The sequence below is a fragment of the Nicotiana attenuata genome, unplaced genomic scaffold, assembly GCF_001879085.1.
Source record: "Nicotiana attenuata strain UT unplaced genomic scaffold, NIATTr2, whole genome shotgun sequence".
In the NCBI taxonomy this organism is placed as follows: Eukaryota; Viridiplantae; Streptophyta; class Magnoliopsida; order Solanales; family Solanaceae; genus Nicotiana; species Nicotiana attenuata.
The window spans coordinates 500,861-517,476 of record NW_017670561.1 but is presented as its reverse complement, the minus strand read 5'-3'; the positions used below and the strand labels follow the sequence as shown (position 1 = coordinate 517,476).

The following is a 16,616-nucleotide window of genomic DNA, read 5'->3' as shown; positions in this document are numbered from 1 at the left end:
CTATAATTATCAGTACACAAGGACCTTCCTATCCAATATTCAAGAATTAGAGACCAATTTGGCAATCTACCGAATACATTTTGGCATAAGTCTGTTCGGTTAAACTTGTACAGATATTAATCCTATCCGATGCCAAAGGGTTAAGCCGTCAATTGTTGTCAGCTTGTTCCTCCGTCTCTTTCCCTTTTCTCTCTGTGGCTTTCAAATTTCAACCATTATTTTTCACGAGGGGGAAAGATAATTTATAGTAGCAATTTGTTCCTCCCATTTTTATATGAAACGTTTGCAATATCTCCTATTTGATGTCCCATTTTCTGGATTAAAGTACGACACATCATTCCAAAATTTTACTGCTAATAAAGAGAAAGTTTGCTTTATTCTTAAGTAGGAGAGGCAAAGAACTTTTTGCAAACCATATGGAGGATGATAGAAAAACCACCTACAAGGTATCGAATCTATTTTACTCTCTTCATTTGCATTTTAGTTCACACTTTTCCCCTTTATTTTTTCCTATTTGTTGAGCAAAATGGTTCTAGATTTATAGAACAAGAATACAAATTGCATCAGAATTGCTAATAAAGTTGTCATCTTTTAGAACTGATCCATTTCCTTCAGACTGCTGTAGAAAAAAGAAGCAACAGAATGCTTTGACCTCTACTTAAACCCCATGGTTTCAATTTTAAGTTTGTTCCTTGTGGAATATCTTGGGTTTGCTGTACTCTTTTTAATTGAAAAAGAAAAAAAAAACCTTTGGTGTTATATTCACTCTGTTGAAAGCCACTCCTAGTTATCATCTTGAGTTTTGGGGGGGGGGGGGTTGAATTGATAATTCTTGGTAAAACGTTAACTCTTTACACTTCCCTCAACTAGAAAAAGGAAATTCTATGGTACTATTCATGTAACAAGGTTTCCCTCTCTAGAAATTAGAATCATTGCCCAGTTTCATAAGTGGCTAAGATTGTTGTAGAATTGGGATTCTTGTGTTCATCCTTTGGCATATAGGAGAATGGGAGCCTTGTAGCAACTATCAAGTTGTCTCCGTGTGACCTAGGTCACGGGTTCGAGCCATGGAATCAGCCACTGATGCGTGCGTAGACCGCCTACATCACACCCTCTTGGGTGTGACCTTTCTCCGGACCTGCGTGAACGCGGGATGCTTTGTGCACCGGGTTGCCATGCCTTTGGCATATATGAGGCGGCTAGTATATCTTTTCGGTTGTAAGGAAATTCTTATCATTCCGATACTTTCATTTAGCTGTAAAGGATCATAGATTGTCATTTGGTTTCCTAATCTTCATGATCTCATGACAAAATCTCTTTTGATTGTTTAAGGATTATTACAAGGTTCTTGAAGTGGAGTATGATGCATCCGATGAGACGATCAGATTAAACTATAGAAAGCTTGCACTGGTTAGTCATCCATATTTCATCAAGCAGCACCAGCTACACAGCTCCAGCTCCTTCTCTATTTTGGAGTTCTCTCTCTGTCTCTTCCTCTCTTTGTCTACAGCATGCATCTTTTTAAGGCAGTATGTTCCTGATTGCAGTCATATCATTCATATTGATTGAAATCGCAGAAGTGGCATCCGGACAAACACAAGTGTAATGATGCAGTAACCGCTAAATTTCAAGAGATTAATGAAGCTTATACGGGTAGTTATTTTGGTTTTGGGCGAAATATTTTCATATATAATCGGTGCTACTTGATGCAGATAATTGCTATTTGTCCTGCATGATTTAGTTAGAACGTAATATAATCTCTCTACATTTTTACCACTAATACCAAGTGATGTCTTATTATGCTTAAATGTCAAGAGAAACAACAGTTAATATCTTGTTGGTTGGGCTCTATATTAAATGTATTGCCAGCATCAAATTGTCCCAAGAAATTTTTCGTAGTCTATATCTGTTGTTTATGACAAGGTACCTAGGAAGGTTCTTTGGAGATGCCTGGAGGCAAAAGGCATGCCGGTTGCTTACATTAGGGCAATTAAGGACTCGGTTTCTTACATTAGGGCAATTAAGGACATGTATGATGGGGTTAAGACTCGGGTTAGGACATTGGGAGGCGACTCGGAGCAATTTCTGGTTGTTATGGGGTTGCACCAAGGATCTGCGCTCAGCCCATTTTTATTTGCCCTGGTGATGGACGCACTGACGCACCATATTCAAGGGGAGGTGCCATGGTGTATGTTATTCGCTGACGACATAGTTTTGATTGATGAGACGCGAGGCGGCGTTAACGAGAGGCTGGAGGTTTGGAGATAGGCCCTTGAGTCTAAGGGTTTCAAGTTTAGCAGGATTAAGACAAAATACCTGGAGTGCAAGTTCAGCGCCAAGTCGAGGGAACTGGGCGTGGACGTGACGCTTGAATCATAGGTCATCTCCAAGAGAAGCAGTTTCAAGTATCTTGGGTCGATTATTCAGGGGGATGGGGATATCGACGAGGATGTCGCGCATCGTATAGGGGTGGGGTGGATGAAGTGGAGGTTAGCATCTGGAGTCCTATGTGACAAAAAGGTGCCACTGATGCTCAAAGTTAAGTTCTATAGAGCGGTGGTTAGACCAGCCATGTTGTATGGGGCAGAGTGTTGGCCGGTTAAGAGCTCTCATATCCAAAAGATGAAAGTAGCAGAAATGAGCATGTTGAGGTGGATGTACGGACACACTAGGATGGATAAGATTAGGAATGAAGATATTCGGGAGAAGGTGGGTGTGGCCCCGATGGATGACAAGATGCGGGAAGCTAGGCTCTGATGGTTCGAGCACGTGCGGAGGAGAAGTCCGAATGCCCCAGTAAGGAGATGTGAGCGGTTGGCTTTGACGAGTATGAGAAGAGGTAGATGGCGGCCCAAGAAGTATTGAGGGGAGGTGATCGGGCAAGACATGGCGAGGCTTCAGATTTCCGATGACATGGCCCTTGATAGGAAGGTGTGGAGGTCTAGCATTAGGGTTGTAGGCTAGGAGGTAGTGGAGCTCTTTTCTACTTCGTACTGGGTGAGAGGCTAGTCTGATAGGGTTGTGTCCTAGAGTGCTAGTGGCTATTATTGTGTCCATACTTTTCTTTCACTTTTCATAGTACCGAGCCTTTCTTACATGTTACTATTATTGTTTTTCATCTATCTTCTGGTACTTATGATGCTGTTATTATTTCTATGATTTCTGTTGTTGGTACTTATATTTTGTCTTTTTCGTCTGTTTGAGCCGAGAGTCTATCAGAAACAGCCCCTCTACCCCTTGGGGTTGGGGTAAGGTCTGCGTACATTCTACCCTCCCCAGACCCCATTTGTGAGATTTTATTGGGTTGTTGTTGTTGTTGTATATCTGTTGTTTAGTGTTGATCCTGAAATTCGATCTTCTTACCTCTTTACCATCAGAAGCTTATTAGTTTTGGAGGCTTACTTCCTTTCTTTATACTTGTTGCACAATTTTTTTGAAATTTTATACCAAGAAAGAATTATGGAGCCCCATGTGCAGCATAACATGTATAGTTGACGGGTAAAGATTTGTTCACTGCTTACATCATGCAGTCACTAATTGCTACCAATTTACATTCATTGCAGTGTTAAGTGATCCTGATAAGAGACTTGAGTATGATTTAAACGGAAACTATGAGATAAATGATTATACCTTGCCAGTAAGGACTTTCACGCTTCCATCTTGTTAATTTCCCTTGTTGAGTTCTGATGGTTTGACATTGAGATTCTGACTTCTTGGTGTTCTGATACAGGAATATCTATCCAGATTCAAAGGGATGATACTTACCTCTAATGGGCTTGGTATGAGTTCAGTCTGGTGAGTGTTTGGTTCAGATTACTAATTGGAATTGTTCAATTGGCTTTAAAAATCTGACCCTGAAGGAAAAGAAACTTAGTGTGGTTTGTAAAGGACAATATTCTGTCATTCTGTGACTAATTTTTTCTTCTCTTATATAGAAGCTGATAAGAATGGACCTTGGGCCTAACTCAACCCCAAAAGCTAGCTTGTAAGGTGAGGATTTCCCAAGCCATATAAGGAGACCAAGGACCTCAAATCCCTCCGATGTGGGACAACTCAACACCCCCCTCACGCCCAGGCCTCTGGAGCGTGGACAACATAAATGGGGGCCCAACATCGGTAACAATAATTGGGATGGGCTTGGCTCTGATACCATGATAAGAATGGACCTTGGGCCTAACTCAACCCCAAAAGCTAGCTTGTAAGGTGAGGATTGCCCAAGCCATATAAGGAGACCAAGGACCTCAAATCCCTCCGATGTGGGACAACTCAACAGAAGCAATATGAACATTTTCTTTAGGGGGAATGGGGAGGGGTATTAGATGAATTTTCATCAGTGTTGAATTTAGAAGTTTTCTTCAATTAATGTCTGGTATGATCCTATCAATTTTCACAAGGCATTAAGCTGTTGTAGCATGTCCGAAAATTTTCTCCTAGGTTGTGAAGATTCTGAAGGTGTAGAAAGTGTCAGACACATGATTACGCGCATAATTTTCCTCGTCTTTCTATGTGCATGTGAAACAGAGTTACCAGCACAGAGGAGAAGTCATCCATATAGAAGACCACATTCTCTCTCCGAGTTATTAGATTTGTCTGATTGTCCTGTCTTTAACAGCATCATAGTGTTTCTAAATAGGAATTTGGAAAGAGTTAGCGAGGACTATTTAACAAAAACTTGAGCATTTGACTGACTTCTGATGCTCTTTTGTTTGGTTCAAAGTTGCTTGCTTATTTTGATTTCTGAAAAGATTGTATATTTTACTGTACACTTTTAGAAATAGTAGATAGTTGAGCAATTTTCGGCTTAAGACAACTTGTAACAAACCCTAAATTCATTGTTAATTCATGCTGTAGCATCATCTCGCCAGCAGCTTTGCTGTTGATCTGCTAATGCTTTTAAACAGAGAACAGATTCTAAATCCTTTGTTACTTTCATGTCAACATTCTAATAGCGAAATCCTTTATTACTTTCATGTCAACATTCTAATAGCGAATCAACCATGCAGGTCAGAGCAATTAACAGAATTTAACAAGTTGATGGACAAATGAAAGAAGGTGGTCATTCTTTTTCTCTTCACACCCATTGTCTTTCCTATAGTACCTCGCTTACCCCTCACGGATCTTAATGGTTGTAACATTGTGTTATTGACAAGATTTTATGTGCTAAAGTTGAATATTCATAATCTCGCATAAAGGTTTTCCAGGGCAACCATGCTGTATGTAACTGGCAGGATATCTGTACTCAACTTTTGCAGTTATCATGATTTGGTATTTACTGTATGCCCTTTAGACTTATTGTAAAATATAGATTCTGTAACAAGTGTATTGGAAGATAGGATTGCCAATTTCTTCCTTTCCTCAAGGTTGTATCAATTCACATGGTTATATATTGATGCTGACTGAACTTACAGATTGACAAAATTTGATATCAGAAGCTACATTCTTAGTATATATATATGATGTTTCATTATTATCCCTTTGTCACAGATAATATGCATTATTTAATTGTTCTCTCCCTTTGGACCTGCAGACAATTACTAGTAATAAGACAAGTAGTTACAAATTTTTTTGATGTTATGCTTACAAATGGATAACTACTGTACATACTTTCTGTCCTTACTCTTAATTAGCGGACATAGATTTGGTTGAAACTTGAAAAAGGAGTTTTAGAATATGTTTGAAATTGTGTTTGGACATGTGCTTTACTTGAAAAAAAAAACTAAAATTTTGTAACGGGAAGAAAAAATTTCACGCAAAAACTGGTTTGCTGACCAGACTTTGAGTGCTGTACAGGAAACTATAAACTTCTACGTCACGTTGTTTTCATGTAAGACTTGTTAAATTTAGTCACAAATTCCCCTAGTATATTTAAGTTAGGACTACCATGTTCTTATTATAAACTCAACGGTAGGTAAAATTTCTGTAGTTGCAAAATTTGACCTAAGATTTGCCTTTAGTTTCTTTAATCGCTTTATTATCCCTTGAAAAGATGAAGCGACATGGATAGTGAAAATTCATAAATGTGATTTTAATATTTGTGATTAAGACTTTATATTGTTGTAGCAGTAATGCAATATGCGTGGATTCCATCAAGGCATGACATCATTGTATTGTCTCTTCCATGCTTGTTTTGTTTGAACTAAATAAACTATTCCCTTATTACTAATAAAATACACACATATTCATCCAAAGTTTCATCATCATTTTCAGGGTCAAGTCTAAACTAAATTGCATCTTAAGATATATATTGATTCTTCTTGAATCTTTTCCACTGTATGTGATGCCACTATTCTTTTAATATTAATGTAATTAATTAATTATCAGTATAAGAAGGTTTATTTGTACGAGTTGGTGCCTGTTGAATTTTGCCCCTCTTGTGCACGCAAATATGTCATACTCATAATTACTTACATAAATAGTTAAAGAATAGTGATGTTGATGTACTAACAAAAAAAAAGAATCAGAGAGTCAGTAAACCACAGAAAAAAAAAAGCATACAACACATGAAGAGACAGACCCCTATAAGGTTAAATTAATGAAGGTGTAACATTTTTGTTTATTCATATCATTAATTGGCTCTTGAGAGAATTTAAGAGTAAACATAGGTGTTAAATTGTGAATTAACAAAAATTTCTTTTCTGGGTTAGCCATACTATCCAGATTTGCCAGCCGAGTAGGGAAAAATCAATAGGTCAAAAGCAAAGTCAAGTTCAAGGACTGATTCAAACACGAGAAGATAGGTAATAATGCATAGATTGAATTCCAACGTCCTATACCTTAAATCATGTATTTGATCTCCATTATCGGAATAATAAGGGGTCATCTGATTTGGTGTATAAGAATATTATTGAATGGGGTACATTAGTAATGTTGAGATTCGTAATGTTAAGATTAATTGTGTTAGGATTAGTTATCTTATTTCGACTGTTTGATTTGGTGTATTAAAAGGTTTTGAAAGGACGATTCTATCTTTATATATACTTATCTATGTAATTAAAAATTATGGTACTAATGTCATGGTTTGTTATGTATAAAAATAGTACTATTGAATAAGGTGTATAACTATAGGTTGAAAAACAATATCAAACAAAGTACTTAACAATATCAAAATGTTATAAATAGAATTGTATTTATGGTGAATGTCTATATTTAGAGAGATTCTAGGGTTCATTGCTTGGTGGCTAAGTCACCCTCTCCCTATAAATAGAGGGTTCTATTCCATTGTAATTCATCCCATATCAATAAGAATTCTCTCTCTCTACTTTTCTCTGCAATACTCTTCTTCTTCATTTATTGTTTTATAACACGTAATCAGCACGAAACTCTAACCAATTGAGTAGAAGCTTTGGGACTGAGCATAATGATTGACAATTATTCCATAAACTTCCTTCATGATTAAATTTCGGATTTAAAGTAAGTACTTTACTTTATTTTTCTCTTTTAAATTCTTGAAATTCTATAATTTGATTTTATATACAAGCAAAGACAACAAAGTTTGATTATAACTCTAATGGAGTTTGTAAGAAATTATAACCACCTGAAGTGGTAAAATTTATATGCCTTGCCATGATCAAATTCGGGTATAATTGTGGGCAAAGAATTGAAAACCCGTCCCATTGAATTTGCTCCATTCTCATTCCCTTAAGAGAATGTGATAGCAATATGTAATAAGTCTGAAAGAAGACAAAATTATTACCATAAAGGTATCAATGGATGTGGACGTGGTAATAGACGAAATTATAATCGTCATATCGTGGTAATGAGAATAATAAGGATTCTCAAAATAAGCCTTCACTCTATGAAGTTAATGTTTGTCATCGATTTGACATAAGATTTCGTAAAGCACATAGAGATGATTATGGTCAATTCATGATGTGAATGTGACAACATCTGATTTATGAATACATATTCATTACTGGAAGAATATGAACGTGCTAGTGGTAGTGAATATACCATGCACTCACCTCTAGAAGGAGGTTTAAGATGATATAAGAAAATAATGTCATTATTATGGTATGAATAGTGATTGGTCATGTACCTATTGTACGCCAAAATATTTTGGCAATGTGATTATTAAAGGACAACAATAATGCAAGAAACATATCTTGCATATAATTTTGACCATGACCATAATGGTATAACTTTCTCCTTGGAAGACATATATGACCATATCGATATCGATGAATATGTGGTAGTACAAAATTAATTGAGAGCTCTGGAAGAGCCAATTATCACTATTTTGGAGAAATAAAATTTATTATCAATAAGATGTTGTAGTAAGTCTCAAAGAAACTTATTTATTTATTAAAGTATTCGCGAAAGCAATTGGTTATATTGAGACTATAAATAAAGGAAAGATTTAATATCTTCTATTACTACAACTTGTAGCGGGGTAATATATATGTGAAAAATTACCCGCTTTATTCTCCAGTTTGTACTACACAAACAAAAGAATGCCATAATAAAGAGAAGTTTACTGATATAAAAACCCATATCATAATAAACTTGGAGTTTATTGATAATTGCACACGTCATGGTGTAAATCTGAAGTTTATCAATATTGATAATTTATTCAGTTGGCATAATTGGTTTAGCCATATCAATTTAAGTATGATGTGCAAAAATAATAGATAATTCACATGGGTAAATATTAAAGAACTAGAAAGTTCTTTATGAATTCTCTTATATTGCTTGTTCTCATTAATTAATTGACCAACTAAAATTGGGATTGAATCCCATGAATGCTGGAAATATCAAAGGTGAATATGGGCCCATTCACCTGCCATGCATACCACATAAGATGCATCTATGAGATGGTTACATGTGCGATTATTAATAACCCGCAACATGGTGTTTTGCGAGGTAACTTGCTCAATAATTTAATTTCGAGCATAATTTCTAGATTTTCTATTCAAGAAGTTCATCTTGATAAGTTGGTTTACATCACAGTTGGTTTAGCAAAATAATTTATTAAGTGCCTCTACTTAATAGCTAAACAATTGCTTATGAGAACAAAGTTATCTATATCAGTTTGATATACGTTATATACCAAAGTATATTATTTTCTCCCATCACAAGTGGTTCAGGGTCACGAACCAAATAATTTCATCTTATTATTATTGATGTGCAGTGTATATTTTGATTAACACCATAACGCACAAAGGTGGATTCTCAAAGTTGAGGTAACAAGTTAGTTTTTCTAACATAAGAGGGAGACATGATAAACAGTTGAGAAAAAGTTACGTGGAATGAACTATCATTTGTACATCTAGATCCTCGAATAAGATAATATGAACTTGATATTCATAAAAGGATAATTCATTTGCAATATATTGCAAAGCATGCCAGATGCATTTGCTGGCCCAAAGAAAGTAACTATATTCTCATTGTAAATGCTCCTATTAAGTCCTAGAAGGACAAAGTCTATGGTACGTTTAAAGCATATAGACAAATCAGTTTCAAATAAACTTCTTGATAAAGAAGATGAGCAAATAATCTAAATTAAATGATCATAACAAAGGAGGCAAGTGATCTAGAAGATCACATGACATAACACTTCATAAAATCTCAGGAGAGATTCAGGTACCTGAAAATATAAATGAAGGGATCTCTATGTTATGTCTTTATGAAAAATAAGGAGGTTGGAACCGATATAAAATGTTTGTCGACGACATCTATAATAGCGCTAGATCTTAAGTCCAAAGAAACAATTCAAGTAAAATTGGTTTCATATGAAAGACATATAGTTTTGGACCTGCAATTTAAACACTTGAAAGTATAAAGTCAATGGTATGTGCAATCAGTTTTTAATATCTTATATGTCTAGCATGACATGAAAACTTGATATGCATCTAAAGTCTATTATATGGCTTATATGACTTAACAATCCCTGAATGATTTAAATTGCTTAAAGCATATAGAATTCATAGTCATGCAGTACTACATCCTCAGTGCAATTTGTGCACAAATGTATCTTGCTATAACTATATGCATGATAATATGATAGCAAGAGTTTTCACCTCTATGTGAAGATGTTGAACTGACGATTCCAACAAGATCATATGAAAGACAATTCATCTCTATCAAGAATGATGATTTTAAGGTGCAATATATTCATTCAAGTTAATATGGCTGATTTGTTCATCAAATCTCTACCAAAGATCTTTTGAAGATGGTGCACAAGATTGGAATGCAAAGCTCAAGGATGTGAATTGATGCTCTCATCAGGGGGAGTTAATACGCATTGTACTTTTTTTTCCCTTACAAGGTTTTGTCCCACTGGGTTTTCCTTGCAAGATTTTAACGAGGCAACCAAAAGGCGAATTGTTAGATATGTGTACTCTTTTTCCTTCTCTAGAATTTTTTTCCCATTGAGTTTTATTTTAGTTAAGGTTTTAACGAGGCACATTATCTGTTGAATAGACATTCAAGGGGGAGTGTTATAAATATAATTGTATTTATGGTGAATGTCTTTATTTAGAGAGATTCTTAGGGTTCATTGCTTAGTGGCTAAGTCACCCTCTCCCTATAAATAGAGAGTTCTATTCCATTGTAATTCATCCCATATCAATAAGAATTCTCTCTCTACTTTTCTCTGCAATACTCTTCTTCTTCATTTATTGTTTTATAACACAAAACTAATACATGCATTATTTTCCCTAATACATCCTACCAAACGATAAAGTTTTATTATGAGCTACTCCCCGGTCCATAATAAGTGACTTTTTGGCTTTTGGTAAACCCCTTAAGAAAATACTAACTTGTAGAAAAAAAAAAGCATTTTGACTAAATTATCCTTAATTAAAATTAGCATATTATTAACTTGACATAGTGAAATTTGTAAACAAGGGCAAAGTTTAGAAATTAAATCCTATATCACTTATTTTAGACCAAAATAAAAAGGCAAAAAAGTCACTTATAATGTACAGAAGTATCTTACTATATCTCCTGAAAATTCATATAACCATTTCCAATTGATTGAATTTAAGATGCAGATGATTAACCAATATAAAAAATCATAACATAGAGCTAGTAAATTGTCGCTTCATATGCAGCAAACGAATTCATGGTTCAATTAACTCAAATCATTTGCACACCACAGAAACAGAAGAGGATTTCTGTAACACCTTTAGCATCAACATCTATTGATCTAACAATTATTAGCAGCAGCAATAACAGCACATAAAACAAGATTAACCCTTATCAGTTCCTAATTAAAAACTAAAAATTACTAATACTAATACATGTTTTAATGATTAACAACATTAATAGGAACTGAAGCAGCAGGAAGATGCTTGTTGCAATAACAAGAATTGGGATTATCTTTTTGATCTGCTGATGAAGAAATAAAATGCCCAATTTGCTCCAAAAATGTCAAATGTTGAGGCCTATCTTTACGTTTCACGTACCCTTTCGCCTCTTTCTCAGAATAACAACTGTAACCCTTTTCCCCATTCCTCTTCCACAGCGCCTCCGCATAATTTCTGTGTGCATAATAAGCTTCCGCCGTCGTTACCTCGGGCTGGGCCTGGGCCTGTTGTTGGACTTTGATGGGTAGCCTCTCGTAATGGGCCCGAGTAATTCCTTCCAATTCGTCCATACGAATCAACCCACGCGCGGAAACCGCGTAAAGCTCGCCCCACACGCGCTCGCCGGAGCCCGGGAAATTGAGAAGGAAAGGTACCCTGTAGGGCCCACAAACAAGGGGAAGACGATCGGCGGTTTGATAAACGCCGAGAAAAGAAGCGTCGCCGGCGGCTATCATGTCCTGTAACAGCACGTGATTTGAGAATCCCCTTTTGAGTGTTCCGTAGGTGAAGATGATGGTCTTTTTCTCTGCCTCTTCAGCCCCCATTGTTTCTATAAAATCACGAAAATACCAAAAAAAAAAAAAAAATGAAGACAAAAGAGGAGAGAAAGAGTAACAGAGGAATATGAAGAGGAAACTGAGGAGTGTTTGGTTTGTAGAGAATAAAAAGAGCAGAAAAAAGGGCCCCACCAAAAGTAAAAAAGGTTTTTTTATATATGAATGTGAGGAATAAAACAAACAAAATTGGGAATCCTTAGAATTTCTCACCATCAATAGTGACCACCCAAATGAATATGAAGATAGAAAATTTGGATGGTTGTGAAGGAGCAATGGTGACTGCTGGTGATAAAGACCAATGCATTGAATATTTTGAGGAAATACATTGGGAGGTGGAGGAGAGTCCTAAGAATATCAAATTCTAGAGTGAAAATAACACGGAATAACCAGTTTTTGGATTGATAATTGAAAAATAGATATTGTTTGTAAAGTTATTAAAAAATAACCACTATTTTGCTGCAATATGGAAAATTCCAGCATAATATACTAGAGATTGGTGCATTTTAAGCATATTATGCTGAAACTCCAGCACACGAAAAGTTCCAGTATAATCTGGAGATTGAAGCACTTGTGTATAAACTTCCAGCATAATACACTAGAGATTTGAGCACATGTGTATGAATTTCAAGTATATTATGCTGGAACTCCAGCACAATGAAAGTTCTAGCATAATATACTAGAGATTGGAGCACCTATGTATGAACTTTCAGCACATTATGTTGGAACTCCAGTATATTATGCTGGAATATTTTTCGGATTTTGAACAATGTTTTTGTTCAGATTTATCTTTACAGTAAAAGTGATTAAATTTCGATTATTTTTGAAACTGTGTCTATTTTCAATTATCACTTGTAAATCAGGTTATTTTGAATTTCACTCAATTCTAGACTATCCATGATTTATTTATTTTTTTAAATTGTTGGTTTTGCATTTTACTTCACTAATTATAATTAAATAACGTGTTACGTTACAATTAAAATATTAGGTAATTTCTTAAGACATTAGTTGATGGTGTAAGGTATGCCGTGAAATTAATCGAAACGGGCGAATTGCCTTGAGAACCATGATTATATTATAAAAAAGAAGTTAGAATATGTGTTCCATTTTTTCCCCCGGAAAGATGATTACTCCATTGACTATTTCGGGAAAACAGATGGGAATTGGATGTAATTGTATTTTATTTTAGAAGTTTTATATGCAAGCATACAGTACAAAGAAAGAAAGAAAATATTGAATACAATTCATAAAACACTACATTTCAGAGCTTAATTATCATAAGTAATTGTAGTTTGTTTAATTACTATTCGTAACTACTCTTCAATTGTTACCAACTTGTATCACTTATATTCAAACGCGCAACAAATACAGTATATGTTAACTATATTCGTTTGGGCAACGAATACAACCTATATCAACTGTATTCGTTCGTACAAAAATACACTAAGGCAAAATACAGGAATATATACAAAGGATAGAACCTTTATCGACTGTATTCGTCTCGATATTATTCATTTGCAACACGAATACAACCAAGACAAAATACAGATATACAAAAAAAAATATAATGTTCTCGTTGAGCGTGGTATTTTCTATAAAATTCAAATATAACTACAAATATTAATTTTCTAAAAATATAATTGTAAATAATAAATAATTTATATATATTTATTGTGTCACGTAATTTCCAAAAAAAAAAAAAAATGATTCCAGCATAGCAGTTTATCATGGGATACAACGTGATAGCTAGGACTAAACGAATAAGATAAGGACCAAGTCTTTTTCTTCTTTTCTATTTTAACCTACCTTTTCCATGATATGCTTTTGAACCGTGCGATATTTACTAGGAATAAACAAAATGATAAGGACTAATCCTTTTTTCTTCTTCTTAAACTTAATTTTCCTGAGGCGTTTTTCGACCTTGGAATATGGAGATTTTTTTATGGCCATAATTATGTAAAATTAGCATTATTCACCTTCTCAAATTTTAATTATTATCAAAGTGTCCGAATAAACAATTCGATTGATGATAGATCTTATTCACTAATTAATCTTGAAAGAAATGTCATTTGTATATTTATTTAATGTAACTATGGAAACATACACCCAACATAAACAACAACAACAACCTAGTAAAATCCCACTAGAGGGGTCTGGGGAGGGTAGTGTGTATGCAGACCTTACCCCTACCCCGAAGGAGTAGAGAGCCTGTTTCCGGAAGACTCTCGGCTCAAGAAAACAAAAAGACAAAAATGAGACAATATTAGTATCACCATAGAAATCGTACGGCAAAATAGGAACAATATGAAATGTAGAAGAAAGATGCAAAGCAAAAGCGAAAGCTAATCAAAAGGTCCTGCATTGAAAAGCGAGATAGTAAGACACAACATTGCCACTAACTATCTTCGACAAAAAACTCTACCAGACTAGTCTTACAAAGGTGCGAAGTAAGGCAAGACTCAACTACTTCCTAACCTATAACCCTAATACTCGACTTCCACATCTTCCTATCAAGTGTCATGTCCTCGGAAATCCGAAGCCTCGCCATATCCTGCCTGATCACCTCATCCCAATATTTCTTAGGTCACCCTCTACCTCTTCTCGTGCCCTCTACAACCAGCCGTTCACACCACCTTACCGGAGCATTTGGGCTTCTCCTCTTAACATGCCCGAACCATCTTAGCCTCGATTCCCGCATTTTGACCTCAATGGGAGCTACGTACACTTTCTCCCGAATAATATCATTTCTAATCTTATCTATCACATACGTCTAGGAAAAATAAAAGTTGGAAGATTTGCTTTCTGTCGTTAGGTAATATTGGAAACATTTTAGTATTATTCAGTGGCTTAACAGACATGAAACATGTGGTCACATAGATAAAAAAGAATTAAAAAATGTTTTAAGGGATAGCTGTCAATTTCCTATTTCCATATTCCAACAGTGGGTTATTGGGGTACGGCAAAATCATAGTGCCAACCACATGCTGGTTATGGATTTTGGACACTTTTGCACGGCTTTTGTACTTTCTGTACCTAAGTTTTGTCCTTTTTTCACTCTCTTTTCTTCCTTTATACACCTCATTCTTCTCATCTTTCTGCCATTAGTCTTTGCTTTTTCTGTAGCCCACCATTATTGGTGAAAAGAAAGTGAGCTTATCAAATTGGAATACACTAAAAGCATTCTTCTCTTTATTTTTCCTTTTTTGGCTTTTACGCTAGACATCTCCAACCCATCATTATTTTTTTCGCCGAACATTATTTTAGTGTAAAATTTGGTTTTTGATGCTCTAACCCAACAATATTTCTTACACTATTTTAGTGTGAAAATAGTGGTACACCAAATTTGATGTAATACTATTTATTAGTACTCCCTTCGGTCCAAAATAAGTGATCTTTTTGGTCTTTTTTTTGTGGTCCAAAATAAATGATTTTTTCAGATTTCAAGAATGAATTAATTATTTTTTTCCTACATTGTCCTTAAAGTAAATGGTGTTGGAATATGTGTTAGGAGTGTTTATGTGAGATAGTAAGGTTAATATGGTCAATTCCATTGCTAATTAATGCTAAAAGGTGGATTTCTTAATTTGTGTGAAAACATCCAAAAAAATCACTTATTTTGGACCGGAGGGAGTATTTTATTATTATCTTTTACTTCCTCCAACTTTTACTTGTCACGTTTTGACTTTTTATGCCCCTTAAGAAATAATAAATAAAGTATATTATTTACCATGTTATCCATATTAATTGATGTATAGTCTTAATGGATTGGAAAAATAATTTAGAATGAGTAATTAATGCTAAGGGCAAAACAGGAAAAATAAAATATTTTTCTCTTGATATGCGAAAGTGGACAAGTAAAAATGAAAATCTATTTTTAGAATAGTGGACAAGTAAAAGTGAACGGGGAGAGTATTATATAACACTTTTAATTTAATATATTATAAATTTTGTAATTACTTATGCTTTTTATGTAATATCTTTATAATATTAATTTAAATTTTAATGTATTATTTTTATAAATTGATTTTTGTATATTTTGTGTTTATATAAAATTATAATTTAATATTTGCTTATAATTTATATTATTAAAAATTATAGTATAAAATAATTTTGTATTAAATGGTTATATAAGAAAGAAATATGAATTATATGGGATGAATATGTAAAAAAAAAAGGATTTAATTTTATGAAATAATAAGATACAATTGAATAAAAAGATTATAGTATAGAAGAGAGAGAAGAATATAAAAGGAATATCCTTTTCTGGTGTAAAAATAGTGTAATGGGTTGGAGTTAATTTGTACTTGCAGACAACAAATTGCGTCGAGAAAATAAAATCAAGACCGAAAAATATTGCAACAATTGTAGTATTTGATTTATATTTGAGTGTTACAATCTCTATGATTCCTCTGCTTCTTCTTTTCAATAGTATTCAAGGGCCTTTGAGCTTGATCTTGAATTTGAATTGATTTATCCGTTGCGACCACTTTGATTGTTGCCACGAATTTTATCATGAACAAGCAGCCTTGATCTTGAATGCCTTATATTTGACTTGACTTCGTTCTTGATCTTGAATATTTGAAATTTGTATTGAAGTGCTTGAATGCTTGAAAACTTGCAGTTTGCAGAAAATTGTGGCCTTTGATCCACGAGCTCCCTTGTGTCTTCTTGTTATAACTTCTGATCCTTTTTCTAGGTTATGAGACCCCTATTTATAGTTGTGGGAGGGAAGAGTTATGATAAGAATGAACTCTTT

The 16,616-nt window shown here is 34.5% G+C and overlaps 2 protein-coding genes across 3 annotated transcripts; one reads left to right on the top strand and one right to left on the bottom strand.

The window, feature by feature from the left end:
- Positions 1-59: 59 nt before the first annotated feature.
- Positions 60-5,452, top strand: LOC109240987 (chaperone protein DnaJ). 2 transcript variants are annotated; one of them, XM_019407682.1, is made up of 6 exons: positions 60-446; positions 1,333-1,410; positions 1,578-1,653; positions 3,564-3,637; positions 3,731-3,795; positions 4,435-4,993. In XM_019407682.1, the coding sequence occupies exons 1-6, from the start codon at positions 417-419 to the stop codon at positions 4,439-4,441; spliced, it is 330 nt and encodes a 109-aa protein (XP_019263227.1). In that variant the 5' UTR covers positions 60-416; the 3' UTR covers positions 4,442-4,993. The 2 variants fall into 2 exon arrangements, with proteins under 2 accessions (XP_019263227.1, XP_019263226.1); XM_019407681.1 differs by lacking the exon at positions 4,435-4,993 and adding an exon at positions 5,004-5,452 and having other exon boundaries at positions 66-446.
- A 5,592-nt stretch (positions 5,453-11,044) lies between these two features.
- Positions 11,045-12,000, bottom strand: LOC109240986 (putative gamma-glutamylcyclotransferase At3g02910). The gene has a single exon (XM_019407680.1). It carries the CDS (start codon positions 11,849-11,851, stop codon positions 11,246-11,248), a length of 606 nt encoding a protein of 201 aa, XP_019263225.1. The 5' UTR covers positions 11,852-12,000; the 3' UTR covers positions 11,045-11,245.
- Positions 12,001-16,616: the final 4,616 nt, after the last annotated feature.